At 36.6% G+C, this 18,098-nt stretch overlaps 1 protein-coding gene across 3 annotated transcripts in view; it reads left to right on the top strand.

Moving 5' to 3' along the window:
- The first annotated feature begins 1,518 nt into the window (after positions 1-1,518).
- The window catches only part of Mios (meiosis regulator for oocyte development), a 33,054-nt gene continuing 16,474 nt past the window's right edge, over positions 1,519-18,098 (top strand). For 2 of the 3 annotated variants that reach the window (XM_027952815.2, XM_071612565.1), the window contains exons 1-6: positions 1,519-1,615; positions 2,507-2,602; positions 7,151-8,484; positions 8,803-8,901; positions 15,178-15,432; positions 17,889-18,058. In XM_027952815.2, coding sequence (XP_027808616.1) covers positions 7,191-8,484; positions 8,803-8,901; positions 15,178-15,432; positions 17,889-18,058 — 1,818 coding nt within the window. In that variant the 5' untranslated portion in view covers positions 1,519-1,615; positions 2,507-2,602; positions 7,151-7,190. Of the gene's footprint in view, positions 1,616-1,649; positions 1,978-2,506; positions 2,603-7,150; positions 8,485-8,802; positions 8,902-15,177; positions 15,433-17,888; positions 18,059-18,098 lie in introns of those variants that run through there. The other variant, XM_027952816.2, reaches the window with a different exon arrangement.

An 18,098-nucleotide genomic window follows, 5' to 3' on the forward strand; every position in this document is an offset into this window, starting at 1 on the left:
ATGGCTTGGCAACTCTAAAAAATTGAGGAGAATGAATTCTGGGAATACACAAGAAAATGGAATTAGAGAGAGCAAGTATGGTCCTCTCTTGAGGGGAACATGGGAGTGAGCACATGAAGGTAAAGAACCAGTACAAATTAAGAGGTTGCATATATATGCGAGAGGAGAAAGCAAATGTTACCAGGTCTCAGAAAAGGAGAAATATATAGGGCTCCTTTCCTTTCTCTTTGGCAGCTAAAAGAAGATACAAATGGAAGTGAAGGAAGATGTTGGAGGAGGGAAAGAAGAAGGAGGAGGCTGTGGGGATTCCTACCTAATAATTTTTCCCCCTCCTTTCTGACAGAGGAGGCAAAGTCATCTCCCTAGATTAAGGGGACAGGTTTCCTCAGCTATGTATGGCAGGAGTGGATAAGTCAGACATTTGTATTGATCTGAGATGGTGTGGGGGGACTTGGGGTCAAGACCCAAATCACCGAGAAGATTCAGCAAGATGGTATTGAAACGATGAGTCCTGCTGTATCTTTCTTCTCTCTGCAAATGATTTGGGCATTGTGATGTGATGTTAGATTAATTACATGAGGGTCATTTGAACATAAGCACCCACAGTCAATCTGATAAACCCAGAAAGCTAATAGATGAATAATGACAGCCTAAACAGTTAGGGACCCTGGACAAATAATGATTCACGTTCTGGAAGGCACTGAATAGGACCTGGAACATTTCGTCACACTACTCTGAAATTAAAACTTGTGAATTGCTTATTTCTGGAATTTTCCATGTAATATTTTCAAACCTCTGTTTTATATGTGTGTGTAACTGAAAACCTGGAAAGCAAAACCATGATTAGTGGAAGTACTAATGTAGCTATTGCTATGCCCTCCCCCATGCCCCAGCACTTGCTTGTTCCTCAGCCTTGGAAGTTTCTTCTCTTCCAAGCCTTTCTGACCTGTCTTTCCTGGCTAATCCCATCCATACTCATCGTTCTTGTCTCAGCCTAGTGGTCCTCAAGGAAGCTTTGCTGACCACCCAGCCACACTGAGCCACAGTCTCAGTGTAGTAGTCTGATGGCCTGTTTCCTACAGGGACCATGTCATTTAATTGTCACCCAGCATTCAACAAGGTGCTGGGTACTCCACAGGTGTTCAAAAGACTTTTTTCTGCAGTGATTAAAGGGTGAATACATCATGAACCCCAACCTTGGCTGTTCTACTATATCTCCCGCAATATTTTTTAATAGATATTAAAACTGATCAGAGGAATTAATATAAAGGTACTTGAAGACCACTCAGAGCAGCAGCGGCCCGGATAGGCCGCAGGCTGCACGCTTAGACTCTCTTCGCTGGGTCCCAGGGACAGGTCTTGCCAGGAGGCCTGGGCGCTGGGGCGGGAGGCGGGCCTCACAGTCCCGGGCTCCGCCCCGGGGCGAGGGAAAGGCGGAGCTGGCGGGAGAAACACGCCCCTTCCGAGGCCGAAAAGTGGTATGGGGCCTGAGCCCCGGCGCGGTCCCCGGTCACGCGCCGCGCGCGGCCGCCATCTTGCCCGAGTCCGGCTCCCGCGGCGGGAGGGGCGGTGTCCAGGCCGGAAGCGGCCGTGCGGCGACGCGCTGCCACCCCAGGTCAGTGAGTGCGGCTCGGGCTGCGGCTGTGCATTCCTGGCGCCGGGGCCGCCGCAAGAGGCCTGGGAAAGCCCAGTTGACAGGGCCGGGCGGCCGCGGGCCCCGGCGTTGTTAGGGTAGTCGCCTTCCGCGCTGTGGGATGATAACCGCGAACGGCGGCCGTCCGGGCCCTGCTCGGGGACACCGGAGCCGCGCTGCAGCCTCCGCCGCGGCGGGTTTGTGCCCTTCCCAGGCTTTGAGGAGAGGCTCAGCCAGGTGTCTGGAGCGTGGGAGTCGCCCGCAGATTCCAGGTTTACCCGGAATAGCAGCGCGCCCCATTCAGTTGAGCCCTATTAAATACTTCTTGAAGGGCTTCTCACCTGGTGAGCTCGATTCTCTTCAGATATGGGTAGTGGAAATTCCTTCAGAGGATGAATAAAGTCTCTTTGCTTTGCTAAATTTGCTTAGCAAATGACAGCTTTCGGAGGCCTTTTGCATAATTATATTTTAGGGGAAATTTGGATATGTGCAGTGCATCTTGAAGCTGGCAATACTGGAGATTTCTTATCACCTCTATACTTATACAGCAATTTGGCATGATAAGAAAAGTAGAACACAATAACAACAAAAGCACGTGATTGCATACTTTGTATTATTGTAATGTTTTGGACTGCTTTCTAGGGTTGGGATGTGCTCTAAGTGTAAAATAACATCGGATTTCCAAGACTTGGCACAAAACAAAGTTCTTAGTAATAATTTTTTACATTAATTATAAATTGAATGTTTTTGATGGTTTGGGTTAAATAAAAATTATATTTTAAAGTTTAACTCCATCTATTTCCTTTTACTTTTTAAATATGGCTGCTACAGAATTTTAAGTCATATGGCTAATTCTTTATTTCTGTTTGTTAGTGTTGTTAAAAATGTTCTGGTGATGAACTCTGGCTCAATATGGCTTTCTTTTGCTGAGAAATCATTGAAAGAAGTGATCACTTGTTAAACTTGAAGGTGAGAATCTAAATGTAAGCTGTACTTATTGCAAACTCTACCCCATCTACACTTGATTTTTCAGTGTCTCCACTGTTTGAAAACATTAATTTCCAGGGCTTTGTAAGATAACTAACATCTGTGTGAAGCAAAGAGCTCATCTGATTTGTTTGTAACAACTTTGTAAGATGGAAATAAAATAAATTCATATCAGTTTTATGGTCATAGATTATTAAGGAACTTGTTAGAGTCTAAGCTGGTGGAGGGACTGAGTCCAGGTTGTTTTCTTTACTTTCCAGCATATACCTAGTTGTGTGTGTTTATTAGCAAGGATCCATCTATGTTGTGTATTGGATTTCTTAAGAGGGTGGTTATAAATGCAGTTCTCTACAAGGCCAATTTCATAATGTGCAACCTGTATAGTAGCATGGGGCCTGGCATTTACAGTGGCTAACACTGTAAATATTAAAGCTCTGCTGTCACCATCTTGAAATTTTTAAAATTTTTTTAAATAAGAGGGTCCTGCATTTTTGCCCTGAGAAAATTACATAGCTGATCCTCTTCCTATACAGTAGCCTAGGATGGAAGTTTAGAGTTCTTGGAAAAGAGCCCAAATATCTTTATTCCCAGACAAAATGAAAAGAATTTGTTAGTTTCTTTCTGTCAAGTTCTGAACTTCTGTAAGTTACTGTAATTAGTTTTGTTGATGGTAATAGAAACATTTTAAGTGTGTGTCATCAGAAAAAAATGCTGATAATTCTCCATTGAAAGTCATGTAAATCAAAGATTTTTTTTTTTTTAAATTGCAGCCACACTTTCTATTTGTGTTTTTGAGATGGATTTTTCCATGAGGCATCTAGTTTTCTTACCATAGACCATTTCTTTAAAAAGCAGATTCTGTAATGGAAGCTTACATAAAAAGTGTGTTTATTTAAGTATTTATCTTTCAATGAGATAGAAAGATGGATCACATCTCAGGATATCTCCAGTTAAGAGACTTCCTTTTGTGAGAGTGTTAGTATGATTCCTCACTTTCAATATCTGTTCCTTCTTGTTATCTTAGCTACTTTCTGTTACACAAGGTGCCTCTTTTTTTTTTTTTTCTTAAACTTTCAAATTCCTTTTAAGATTGAACTGTACTTCATCACTAGAATGCAGATTTCATTAGACCAGGGACTTTATCTGCCCTTGTTCATTGCTGTGTTCCCAGCATTTAGAATGTGCCTAGGTGCCCGATCAACAGTTACAGAATAGGCCCAGCATGGTGGTGCATGCCTGTAATCCCAGGAGTTTGGGAGGCTGAGGCGGAAGGATTGTGAATTCAGAGCCAGCCTCAGCAACTTAGCAAGGCCCTAAGCAACTCAGTGAGACCCTGTCTCTAAATAAAATACAAAAAATTAAAAAGGGCTGGGATGTGGCTCAGTGGTTAAGTATCCCTGAGTTCAATCCCCAGTACTCAAAAACAAAACAATTATAGAGTAAATAAAAACAATGTATTAGAGTAATCATCTTAGGATGACTTACTTTGAGGCTCTTGCCCATCATTGAAAACATTTATGACTTTGGGCACTTTGCTCATAGCATGGTGCCAGCTTCAAATAGAAAAAGGAGTAGAAGAAGATAGAAGTCTGAAGGAATTGGTAAAACTTGGAAATAACAGTTATTATCTATTCAGATGCCTAGCTCTGTGCTGGGTACTACAAATTATAATGAAACAAGAATTTCATCTATTCCTGTGGAACTTATAATTTAGTAATAGAGGATTTAGAGGGGAAAAAATGTTGTTCAATAAGAATACCTGTCTAAGAAGGGCAAAATAGTTGACATAAAAGTTGAGGAGGTGTTAACTTGGCCAAGAAGAGTGAAGAGTGTTTGAACCATTAGAAGCATCATTGGCAAAGTTATAGTGATGGGGGTCAGAAGTAGATTTCTAGGAATTAAAAAGAAGAATAATGTAATTTGAACACAGAGGGCAAGAATAGTAGTGTGCTAACAGACCAAAGCAGCAGGTAGAAAAAGGTATTAAGAGTTTTGTAAGTTAGATATGTAACTGATTGAGTTTGTAAAAAGATAATTTTGATATTCTATAAAGGGAATTTCTAAAGGATCAGAGTAGAAAGATGAATAAAAGAATTGCTGAATAAGCACCACAGACCAGATATGTTATATACCTTCTTATGGAGTTAGTTGAGCCTTGAGACTATCTTGTCTAGTAACACTTGGCATCCTGTGTGGAAGAGAGAAGGTAAATACTTGGCTTGATCTAAGATTAGGGAAAGGCAAACCCAAAGTGGAAAAGAAATGAACAAATTGAAGGTATTTTAAGAATTTAATTGAAATGATTTAGCCTAGCTTCAGAAATGTTAAGTAAATAAAGCCACTATAAGAATTCTTAAATGTTTTTCCTAGTCACCTAAATTATGTTAGCCTATGAAATTCTAGACTGGTAATTCCTGACTAAAACTGCAAGATCAAAAACCTAAAGAATTATGTTTGAATTGAATTACTTAATATAATTTTAGTAGGAGTCTGTGTCAGGCTCTATACCTGATACTGGAAATAGAGATGAATGAACCATATCTTCACCTTAGAACTTGACAATCTGGTTTTACAAATAACAATCACAATGAAGATTGCAAATGTGTTTGTTTTAGTCAGGTTTTTGTTGCAGTGACAAAATACATGAAGAAAGCAACTTAAAGGAAAAGTTTATTTTGACTCACTGTTTCAGAGGTTTCAGTCCATGTTCAGTTGGCTTCATTGCTCTAGACCTCTGGTGAGGCAGAACATCACAGCAGAGAACGTATGGTGGATCAGGGCTGCTGATTTCATGGCAGCCTGAAAGCAAAGAAGAAGAGGCTGGGAACAAGATACAGTCCCCAAGGGCATGTCTGTAAGGACCCACTCCCTTCGACTAGGTCCTACATCCTGGTCTCTACCACTTCCCACTAGTTCATTCACATTATGAATCCATCAATGGATTAATCCATTGATGAGGTTTAAGCTCTCATGAACCCATCATTTCCTGAAAGTCCCAACTCTGAACAGTGCTACATTGGGACCAAGCCTTCAATACATCAGCCTTTGGGGAATATTTCATATCCTCACTATAAAAGTATTCATTTTGAATCCAAATTATTGCTGCTTGCTAACCTCAGAAACAGACATTTATTTATAGGCAGCTTTATTATTAAAACATCAGTTTTGACTAAACCAGTTTTATTTTGTGCTTAAACTGCTAAAATACTTTTTAAAAGTCATGTATTTACTGGAATACATGATTGGAAACTAAGAGCCTTTAATTATCACTTCATTTAGTTTCCCAAAGGGTAATGTGTATGTACTGATGGTGATAAATGGGATGATCTTATATAAAACACAAGCATGTTTAATAGTTATATGTTTATTTTAGTTTAGAAAAAATATTAGCACATTATATCCATGATTTATGGAACTCATGATAAGATTAAAGTCAATTTTAAGATTCTTAAAACATCAGTTTAAAGAAAAATATTAACAGTATTGGTGATGCATGAAATTTGGGAAACACTAATCTAAGTCAACTGTTATATAGATAAGAAAATGAAGCCCTTCTCCATACATACAGCAATTTTGCCAAGGCATATAACTAAGGTACAGCAGAGCTAGGAATAGAATTCAGTCATTCTAATGTTCATAAGTTTGTAAGTATGTTTGAGAAATATATAGAAGCCTGCTTTTTATTAAAAGTTGAAGAAACCTCTGTCTTGATATCATATTGTACTTTTAAGTTGTATTGTCCTATGGTGGACATGTGGATATTTATATTAAAATTAATTAAAAGTAAGTGAAGTTTAAAATTCAGCCAAGCTTGGTGGCACATGCCTTGTAATCCCAGTTACACCAAAGGCTGAGTCAGGAGGATCTTGAATTCAAGGCCAGCTTGGACAATTTACCCTGTCTCAAAAATAAAACTTAAAAAGAAGTGTATTGGAATACAAGAAGCTCAGTGGTAGAGTACTTGTGTAGCATGCATGAGGCTCTGAGTTTCATTCCCCAGTACCAAAAAACAAACAAATAAGCCAAAATAAATTCAAATTAGCCACATTCCTAGTGCTCCTCAGTCACTTGTGGCAAATGATTCCCATATTAGACAATACAGATGTAGAGCATTGCTATTATTGAAGACAGTTCTCTTGGGCAGTGCTGCTCTAATTACTTAGGAGCATGTTTCAATTATGCTTTTAAGTTTCCCCCTTCAAAGGAATGGTAGTTAGTAATTTGCTCATGCAGTGAGATTAGTATAATCCTTACGTGAAATTGAAGGTATAGTAACAGTATGATTAAGATAATTGGTCATGGAGAATAAAGCCAGGAGGGGGATTCTCAGATTCCTGCTAGCTCATTTTATTGAAGGAAGTGGTTTATCAATATATATTGTCTTGTATTGTAGAAGATGAAGAGAAGAAATACAAATATATTGAAAAGGAGGATGCTTTTGTAGAGATTTTTCTGACTTTCTGAATAGTTTGTTCAAATTAAGAATTATATTTTATTATTTTAAACCTCTTATTTTTAAATGCTTTTTAGTGAATGGATCTGACTTGACTCTTTGAGCACCTCAGTAACCATGAGTGGTACAAAACCTGATATTTTGTGGGCGCCACATCAGGTTGATAGATTTGTTGTATGTGACTCAGAACTGAGCCTTTATCATGTGGAATCTACTGTGAATTCAGAACTCAAAGCTGGATCTTTACGTTTATCTGAAGACTCTGCAGCTACATTACTATCAATAAATTCGGATACACCCTATATGAAATGTGTTGCATGGTATCTCAACTATGATCCTGAGTGTCTCCTAGCAGTTGGACAAGCAAATGGTCGAGTTGTACTTACAAGTCTTGGTCAAGATCATAACTCAAAGTTCAAAGATTTGATAGGAAAAGAATTTGTTCCAAAGCATGCAAGACAATGCAATACCCTTGCATGGAATCCACTGGATAGTAACTGGCTTGCTGCTGGTCTAGATAAACACAGAGCTGACTTTTCAGTGCTAATATGGGATATCTGCAGCAAATATACTCCTGATATTGTTCCCATGGAAAAAGTGAGACTTTCAGCAGGTGAAACTGAAACAACATTATTAGTAACAAAACCTCTTTATGAATTAGGACAGAATGATGCATGTCTTTCTCTCTGTTGGCTTCCACGAGACCAGAAACTACTTCTTGCTGGTATGCATCGTAACCTAGCCATATTTGATCTTCGGAATACAAGCCAAAAGATGTTTGTAAATACAAAAGCTGTTCAGGGAGTGACAGTAGACCCATACTTCCATGATCGTGTTGCTTCCTTCTATGAAGGTCAGGTCGCAATATGGGATCTTAGAAAATTTGAGAAGCCAGTTTTGACTCTGACTGAGCAACCAAAACCCTTAACAAAAGTAGCATGGTGTCCAACTAGGACCGGTCTGCTTGCCACTTTAACAAGGGATAGTAATATTATTAGATTGTATGATATGCAGCATACACCCACTCCCATTGGAGATGAAACTGAACCTACAATAATTGAAAGAAGTGTGCAACCTTGTGACAATTATATTGCTTCCTTTGCATGGCATCCAACAAGTCAAAATCGAATGATAGTTGTAACTCCCAACCGAACAATGTCTGACTTCACTGTTTTTGAAAGGATATCTCTTGCCTGGAGCCCAATTACATCTTTAATGTGGGCTTGTGGTCGTCATTTATATGAATGTGCAGAAGAAGAAAATGATAATTCTTTAGAAAAAGATATAGCAACAAAAATGCGCCTTCGGGCTTTATCAAGGTATGGACTTGATACAGAGCAAGTGTGGAGAAACCATATTTTAGCTGGAAATGAAGATCCACAGCTCAAATCACTCTGGTATACTCTGCACTATATCCTTTATATTGTGAATTTGTGAGGTAATTGGGTAGAAGGGTTCTTAAAGTTTCCTGAAAGGTCAGTCTCTAAATACACTGAATGTTTTCTATGTAAATACAGGTTACATAATATTAAAATTATGAAGCAGAATTGTGCAGAACTCTTGAACTTGAAATGCTGCTTTGTAAATTGTGTAGAAGTAATAAAAGCATACAATACAGCAGAACCCTATTATTTGCATGAATGCCTATTTTGAATTGGCTCCTAATTAAATTTAGTTTTGAAATATTTTATTATACATCATCACTAGTATTTCCTATGCATTTAAATACTTATGAAGCAGTATACAGAAGATATGGATCAAAAATCTCCAGGCAACAAAGCATCATTGGTTTATGCAGGAATTAAATCAATAGTAAAATCATCTTTAGGTAAGAAAATTCCATTTTATTTTCTTGAAAATGTTTATAATGTTTGTATGCTTATTTTGTCCCCTATCATTTGGTTGAAAGTAATTATTTCAGGATTGTGTACATAAATACCCTTCTATTTTTGTTTTCTGATTAGATATTTTAGTGAATTGTTAAGTTAAATGCATAAATATATTAACATCCAAAATCTGTTTGGGAGGAAATTTTAATATTTTTTTAGTTGTCCATAGACCTTTATTTTTCATTTCATTAATTCATCCAGCAAATATTTATCATGTGCTGTTCGCCCAATATTATTGCAAGAATGGGAGACATAACTATGGTGTATCTCCTTATGGAGATTGAGCAAGATCAGTATCATCTCTTATCTTGAAGAGTCTATATTCTAGTTCAGAATATGGACAAGTAAATAGGCAGTTATAATATGAGGAAAACAGATTATTATAAGAAGAATTCTAGCCAGGCATGGTGGTACACACCTGTGATCCCATTGACTCAGAAGTTTGAGGCAAGAGGATCACAGGTTAAAGGCCAACCTCTGCATCTCAGCAAGACCCTTAGCAACTTAGCAAGACACTATCTCATAAAATAAAAAGGATTTAGCTCAGGTATAAAACACTAATGGGTTTAATGCCTAGTGTGAAAAAGAAAAAAGAGAGAATTCCTAATCTGATGGTTAGGATTAGAGGTTTCCTGGAAGAGGTAAAGGCAATAATAAGGTCCAGACAGGGAGCATCAGATGCAGTGAGCCCAGGGGGGAAAGCATGGCACAATTAATTTGGTTGGTACAGAGTATGAGGGATGAAGTGAAGAGAAGAATAGAAGGCTAGAAAGTAAGCAGTAGACTAACTCAGGAAGGACTTAGAAATTATGTTAAAAATTTAGGGATGTTTATCATTCTGCAACAGGGAAAGCAAGGAAGGATTTTAAAGGGTAGTTGCAGAATTAGATTTGTGTTTTAGAACTTACTTTGTGTAGAATGAGTTAGAAGGGGGATCAAGATCGATAGTAGGGATGTTAGATATAAGCCAAAGTGACCAGGCAAGAAGTGATGATGTCCTTATCAAAATTAGTGGCAGAGCCTAGGGAAATATGGGTAAATAAGAGTGGGACAAAATTTAATGGTTCATTGGATAAAGGGGATAGAGAAGACAAAAAAAATCAAAGATGGCACATATGTATTTAGTTTGGGAAACTAGTTGATTCTGGTACCAGTTAATTAAGATAGGAGGAACCCAGAAAAAGTGGGTTTAAGAAGAAAATGTTTATTTTAGAGCAAGTTGAAAATCAGATGGCTAATTAGAGATGTCCCATGAGCAATGAGATATGAGTTCAAAGCTCATGGAAGGACTATAAACAGAGAAAATAGGTTAGAAATAAAATTATATTTGATGGAATAGATGAAACTATTCAAGGTAATAGCACAATGTTATGTAATAAAGAGTTTACCAGATTTCTACCCAACTTAATGAAAATATTTTATCTGTAGTCCAGCTATTCAGAAGACTGAGGCAGGAGGATCACAAGTTGCTAGCCTTGGCAACTTATTAAGACCCTGTTTCAAAATAGAAAGGACTGAGAATATACCTCAGTGGTAGAGTGCTGGCCTAGCATGTGCTAGGCTTTGGGTTCAGCATTTAACACTGAAAAAACAAAGGATTCAATTCTGACCTAGATACTTTGTCTATTCAAAATTACTTCAAGATGGGTGTGGTGGCAGGCATGCCTCTAATCCCAGTGGCTTGGGAGGCTGAGACCAGAAGATTGGGAGTTCAAAGCCAGCCTCACAAAAAGTGAAGCACTAAGCAATTTAGTGAGACCCTGTCTCTAAATAAAATACAAAATAGGGCTGGGAATGTGGCTCAGTGGTTGAATGTTCCTGAGTTTAATCCCCGATACCCTCCCCTGCCCCCAAAATTACTTCAAGCATCAAAATAGGATTTTAGTGATTTTTTTTTAAACACTAAAATGTTCTGATAAACAGTGGAATATTTTATTGCTTTGTTATTTCATACACACACACACACACACACACACACACACACTTTGTATCTGATTGCTGATTTTGAAACAAATTTTTAAAATATGTTTTTTAATGTTTAAGTAACATTGTTTTCCTTGAAAACATTAATAAACATTGATTCTGTTATATATAAGGTAATCTCAGATTAGGGGCATAAAACCATGCATAAACACATTTTAATTATTTTTCAGATATATTAAAAATTCTTACATTAAAATCATAATACATGATTATTAAAAACACATGAGGGTTGAGGTTGTGGCTCAGTGGTGTAATGCTTGCCTAGCACATGTGAGGCACTAGGTTCGATCCTCAGCACCATATAAAAATAAGTAAATAAAATAAAAGGTATCATATCCATCTACAGCTAAAAACTATTAAGGAGGAAAAAAAAATGTGAGCTGGGTACACACCTGTAATCCCAGCAGCTTGGGAAGCTAAACAAGAGGATTGAGAATTCAAAGCCAGCCTCAGCAACAGGAAGGCACTAAGCAACTCAATGAGACCTTGTCTCTAAATAAAATGTAAAATAGGGCTGAGGATGTGGCTTAGTGGTACTCCCACCCAAGGCAAAAGCACATGATGACATCATCTCTCTTAGTTGATAACCCTAATTACTTGTAGCATAGTTATCAAGGTATAAAAAGGTCTCAGCCAAAATATGTAACAATATTCATGCAGTTGACTTAAAGGATATGTTTCCATTTTTTAGCATTAAGCTCTTTGGGTTCATGTATATTGATTCCTATTTCATGACAAAATTTCTGTAAAAGAAAAACTCTTAAATTGTATTATTAAACTGTAAGAAAATGTTTGAAAAATGTTGCCCTTTGCTCACCTATTTTAAGTTGTTATTTTTTACTATTTATTAAATAATAACAGCCTTAAATCTCAAATTTTAGTAGTATGAAAATAAATACCTCAGAGCTTCTACCTGAAATATAGTGACTACATCCTACCCAAGCAAAGTAAAAAACTTCTTTTCAAAAGTGTCCTTTTAACTCCTTGGCCTGAAATGGCAACCGTAGTCAGTTAAAAATAAAAGTTATTTGGGGGGCTGGGTTGTGGCTTAGTGGTAGAGCACTTGCCTAGCATATGTGAGGCAATGGGTTTTGATCCTCAGCACCGCATAAAAATAAATGAATAAATAAAGGACCATCAATGAATAAAAGAATATTTTAAAAAATAGTAAGTTATTTGGGACTAGGGATACAGCTCGTGATGGAACATGTATATATAGCATGCATAAGGTCCTGGGATAAGTTATGACACCCCCCCAAAAAATTTTTGGACTAGGGATGTAACTCTGTACTCAGCATGTACAATGTCCTGTGTTTGATTCCCAAAACCACCAAATAAATAGTTTCAAGCTAACTTTCAAAAAATGCTTTTATTAGTGCATTATAGTTACACATAATTGTGGGGTTCATTTTTTACATCATCATACATGCATGAAATATAATTTGCTTTGTTTCAGTTCCCAGTACTACTTCTTTCCCTCTCCTCATTTCTCCCCCGGCTACCCTTCCTTTACTCTATTATTTTCTGTTTATTATTTTTTTAAATTGGTGCTTTAAAGATATACATGAAGGTGGAGGTCACTGGTATATTTGTGTGTGTTTACGTATATGTTATTTTTACATATGTGTGTGCATGTGTGTATATTATTATGTAGCATAATTTGGTCAATTCCATTCTGTAGTTCCACCCTTTCCTGTCTTTCCTCCTTCCCACATACCCCCCTTAATCTACTCCACTGTTGGCCCTTCTCTTTTCATGGGACCTCCATCCTCCATCCCTGTTCCCTTCTCCGTACCTCCTCCCCCATTTTGCTCTAGCTTCCATATGAGAGAACATTTGACCCTTGACTTTTGGAGCTTGGCTTATTTCACTTAGCATGATGATATTTAGTTCCCTCCATTTACCAGCAAATGCCATAATTTCATTCTTTGTGACTGAATAAAACTCCTTGGTGTATATATTCCACATTTTCTTTATCTACTCATCTGTTACTAGCATCTGAACTTGTTCCATAACTTGGCTATTATACGTTGCAGTGCTGTATATAAACATTGATGTGCCTGTATCACTATAGTATACTGATTTTAGATCTTTGGGATATATACCAAGGAGTGAAACAGCTGGGTCCATTTCTAGTCTTTTGAGGAATCTCCATACTGCCTTCCAAAGAGATTGTACTAATTTGTAGTCCCACCAATGATATATAAATGAGTGTACTTTCCCCCACCTTTCTTGCCAGAATTTATTGTTTGTTTTCTTGAAGTTTGCTATTCTAGTAAGATGAAATCTCAGTGTGGTTTTGATTGGTATTTCCCTAATTGCCAAGTAGGTTGAACATATTTTTTTCATATATTTTTGGGCATTTGTATTTCTTTTGAGAAATGTCTCTTTAGTTCTTTTGCCCATTTGTTAACTTTTTTTTTTCTTTTGGCAGGGGGTTGTTTTTTTGAGTTCTTTATATATTCTGGATATTAATCCCCTATCAAAGGAGTAGCTGGCAGAGATTTTTCTCCCATTCTGTAAGCTCTCTCTTCACTTTCTTATGTTTTCTTTGCTGTGCAGAAACTTTTTAAGTTAATGCCACTCCACTTATTGATTATTGGCTTATTCTTGAGCTCTAGGGATCTTGTTAAGGAAGTCAGTGTCTGTGCCAATATATCAAAGTGTTGACCCACTTGGATTTAATTTCTGTGCAGGATGAAAGATAGGGATCTAGTTTCATTCTTCCACATACGCATATTATCTGTGTTTAAGTGTTAATTGGTCATTTTCAGATGGTGTTTTGCAGAGCCCTAACTGGGCTGTGTGTATATGAATGTGGTTTTCTTGGCAGAATTCAACCATAGAAAGAAGTTGAAGGTGCATAGAGAAGAGGATATATCAAAATTCCTAGGAAAGGGAGGGGATGGGATCTAGAGCACAGATTTGGCTTTAAATAGGAAGTGCATCTCTACTCCATATTAACCATAGGCAAAAGGGAAAGGATAGGATAGGAAGGATACTTAGAGTTCAGTGATCAGAGGCTGAGAAGCTAAAGATTCCTTGCAGTTGTAGAACTAAAATATCCATTTTCCTGTTGTTTGATAGTCATGGACTGTCCTTAGGTCTTTGTTCCTTGCCACAGGTCCATACCACAGATCTTCTTGCCAACATGGAAGCTTTTACCTTTTAAAGACTTGCAGATCTCTATTCTGCTGCTTCTATCACTTTGAAACCCTCTTTTAAAGGACTCACTTGATTAAGTCAGTCCTATTGGGATAATCTCGCATTCATTGACTTAAAGACAGCTGAAGGTGCTAATTAAATTTTATCTGCAAAATTCTTTTACCTCTGCTATATTCTGTAGTTTACAAGCAAGTCACAGATTCCTCTTGCACCTAAGGAGAGAATTCCCATTGTATTTTCATTATAGTACTTACCTTAAACTGTAAATGTACTTTGAACACTTTGAAGCCTTGTCATGTCTTGTACCACAAAACAATGTTTGGTCAACAAAGATGGTCCATCTTTCCTTTATTTTTTTTTTATAATTTTTTTTTTTTGAGAGAGAGAGAGAGAGAATGAGAGAATATCTTTTTTGTAGATGGACATAATGCCTTTATTTTTATGTGGTGCTGAGAATCAAACCCAGGTTGCGCCCATGCTAGGTGAGCGCTCTACCACTGAGCCACAATCCCAGCCCAATCTCTCCTTTCTTGATAAGGAACACATGATGATGGTACATAGAAGGGGGACATAGGGAGAAAGAGAGACAGAGCTTCTACTGGATCTCAGGTAGTGAGGATACCTTGCAAATAAAACAGATATGTTACCTTCCCTCTTGGAGCTCATGATCTATTGGGACAAAAGATAAGATGAAAATAAATAAGTAAATTATGTGAGCTTATATATGTGTATGTGTAGGAAATGAAACAATTGAGTGGTGGGTTATATGATAATGGAAGTATTGTAGATTAGGGCGTCAAGGACATTTTTCTTGAAGCAGTGACTCAGCTTAGTCCATCTGAGCATTTCTTATTCCAGTAGCTCTTTGGTAATTAAACTAATTGTTTTATTTAGAAACATGCAAAATGTTTTATTTGTGGCATTCCTTATTTATGCTGTCATAAAATTGTGACTACAAAGTTGAATGTCCTAAATATGTTGTTTAAATATTTTTCTGTGAAACTAACCCTCCCCCAATGTATTTCAAAATAACAGTAAAACAACATAAAACTATTTTCTGTTTTTAGGAATGGTGGAAAGTAGCAAACACAATTGGAGTGGGTTGGATAAGCAAACTGATATTCAGAATTTAAATGAAGAGAGAATCTTGGCTTTACAGCTATGTGGATGGATAAAGAAAGGATCAGATGTAGATGTGGGCCCATTTTTAAACTCTCTTGTACAAGAAGGAGAATGGGAAAGAGCTGCTGCTGTGGCATTGTTCAACTTGGATATTCGACGAGCAATCCAAATCCTGAATGAAGGGGCATCTTCTGAAAAAGGTATTAGGTTATGTTCTAAGAACTGGAAGTTCATAGAGTCCTTCAGAGAAAGGATGCTGATAATTTTCAAATATCTATCTAATCGATGTTTTATGTAAATTTTCATTGAAAGAAACATTAGTATAGTACTATATATCAGTAAATATTAACCCATCCCATTTATGTATACCTTAGTTCAGGTCTGTTAAAAAAAAAAAGATGCATCTTAAATGTCATTTTAATAATATTATAAGGAATTCTCAAATGTCTTGAAATTTTAGTACTTTACTATTTTAATTCACATAGATTTAAAAAAGTTATTTCCTTAAAGATTAGGACTACTTGTTTTGAAGCATTTTTATGACACATATTAGCTTGTATTTTAGTTTATACTCACTCATTTGGATGTTTATTGGTTGACCATTAGAAAACTATAAATAATATTTTTACTTTGACCAATATAAATTCTTTTTTCTTTTAACTTTTTGTTATAACTTTATTTATCTTTTATGTGGTGCTGAGGATTAAACCCAGTGCCTCACATGTGCTAGTCAAGCACTCTACTACTGAGCTATAATAACCCCAGCCCCCAATATAAATTCTTACAAAAAGGACATTTGAATCTACACAAATGCTTCTATTTGAGTCTGGTGATTAAAGCATATTTTCTATGTCATATGCTTTAAAACTATAGAAATATGATAAGGCATTTTGCCAGTGGATCCTTAGAGAAACAAATCTTAATTGAAAACTTCAGTTTTTTTTTCTTACTAGTAATATTTCACTTGAAAACACCTAAGATAAGGCTCTTGATTTTTAGTACACCTAGCAAATTATATCTGAGTATTCAGAATATTTACTTAAATTCTCACTTGCTGGTTCATTTTAAAACTGTTATAATTCAGTAGTCCTATTTAAAAAATAACATGAAAATAACTACAATATATTTACTGCAGTCTGAAAGTTGGAAAATGTACTATTTTGCTCAAATGGGCATCTTTTCCTTTAGCTTTGCTCTAACAAAAGCCTTTTCCATTTGAAAGGATAATAAATGATATGTGATGATGGAAAAAGAATTGGTATTTAAATTCTAGAATGCAGTGTCTGGGCTCAGAATGTAGCTCAGTGGTAGAGTGCTTGCCTAGCATACTGAAAACTCTGGGTTCTCTCATAGCACTGAAAAAAAAATCAATTTCTAATTATAATTTTGCCATATAGCCTAAGAGCCTTATACTTTCCAGTTCAGGTTTACCTGGAAAACTTAGTGATAGATTTAAAAACCTGTACAGACAATAATGGAAAAATATCATTTCAGTGATTTTAATAACTTAAGAACTTAAAAAAAGATTTTTGAGTCAAGCATTCCTTTCCACTTAGAAATAAATTCTTCTACAAAGATTTGCTTTTTAATTTTATTTTAAAGTGTTTAAAAGAGTTGGCAGAGGAAGTAATCATGAAATAGATTAGGGAAAATGCAAAAATGAAGAATAAAGCTGTTAACGTAAAGTGGGAGGTGCTGGAAAATAATGGTAGAATAAAGCAATGGAGAATAAGGAAACTATAATAAATGTAGAAAATATTGAATAGGAAATTTTTTTTAAAAGAGAGAGAGACAGAGAGAGGGGGGGAGAGAGAGAGAATTTTAATATTTATTTTTCTTAGTTTTCGGCGGACACAACATCTTTGTTTGTATGTGATGCTGAGGATCAAACCCAGGCTACACGTATGCCAGGCGAGCGCGTTACCGCTTGAGCCACATCCCCAGCCCCTGAAGAGGAAAATTAAGGAGAACTTTGTTTTCTCTTTTAAAGCTAAACTTATGTTAGAAGGCTAGGCAGCCACAGGGCTGAAGGCCAGGTTGCAGCTTCCTAGCAGCCACATAAACAGAAGAACAAATCTATTGGTAACAAATGCTTTGTTGCAAATATATCTAAGTGAAATTCTCTGGTAGTTCTGGTAGCTCATTTGTCCTAGAAAAATTAAAAGTATAATACTATAATAAGAATGCTGAAGTACTAGCTTTGCAGTTGATGCTTATATACATACATATGTGCATTATATATTTAAAAATAGGAAAATGAAATTACTTTGAAAATTGCATCCTGAGATGCAAGTAATATTTACTATCAGTGTTTTGAAATAGCTCAGTATCCATGAACTTGATAAAGTGGGCAGTAATTTTGATACTAAATAGTAACATACTGTATAGGAAACTGCCTAGAATGAGAGCTTGAAAATTAAAAGATGTCCTGCACAGGGTTTGCAAATATATGTATGAGTTTTATAAAATGGAAAATTTTTAGTTGTAGTCCTTGCTAAATTTTTCATTCTAAATCAAAATCCTTATACTAGTGGGCTCATTTTTCTGGGTGTGAAAGTTTCCCTCTGATTTCTCTTTGTTCATTGTTCAAGAAATGTGGAAGAAGGGGATATTAAGTTTTTCTCTCTTTGATTAACTGGCTGTTTTTAATATACAGGAGATCTGAATCTCAATGTGGTAGCAATGGCTTTGTCAGGTTACACCGATGAGAAGAACTCCCTTTGGAGAGAAATGTGCAGCACTCTACGATTACAACTAAACAATCCCTATCTGTGTGTCATGTTTGCATTTTTGACAAGTGAAACGGGGTCTTATGATGGAGTTTTGGTAAGCAAATTTGTTTCCCCAAACCCTCCTTTGAATTAAG

Source organism: Marmota flaviventris, chromosome 1, assembly GCF_047511675.1.
Source record: "Marmota flaviventris isolate mMarFla1 chromosome 1, mMarFla1.hap1, whole genome shotgun sequence".
Classification (NCBI taxonomy): domain Eukaryota; kingdom Metazoa; phylum Chordata; class Mammalia; order Rodentia; family Sciuridae; genus Marmota; species Marmota flaviventris.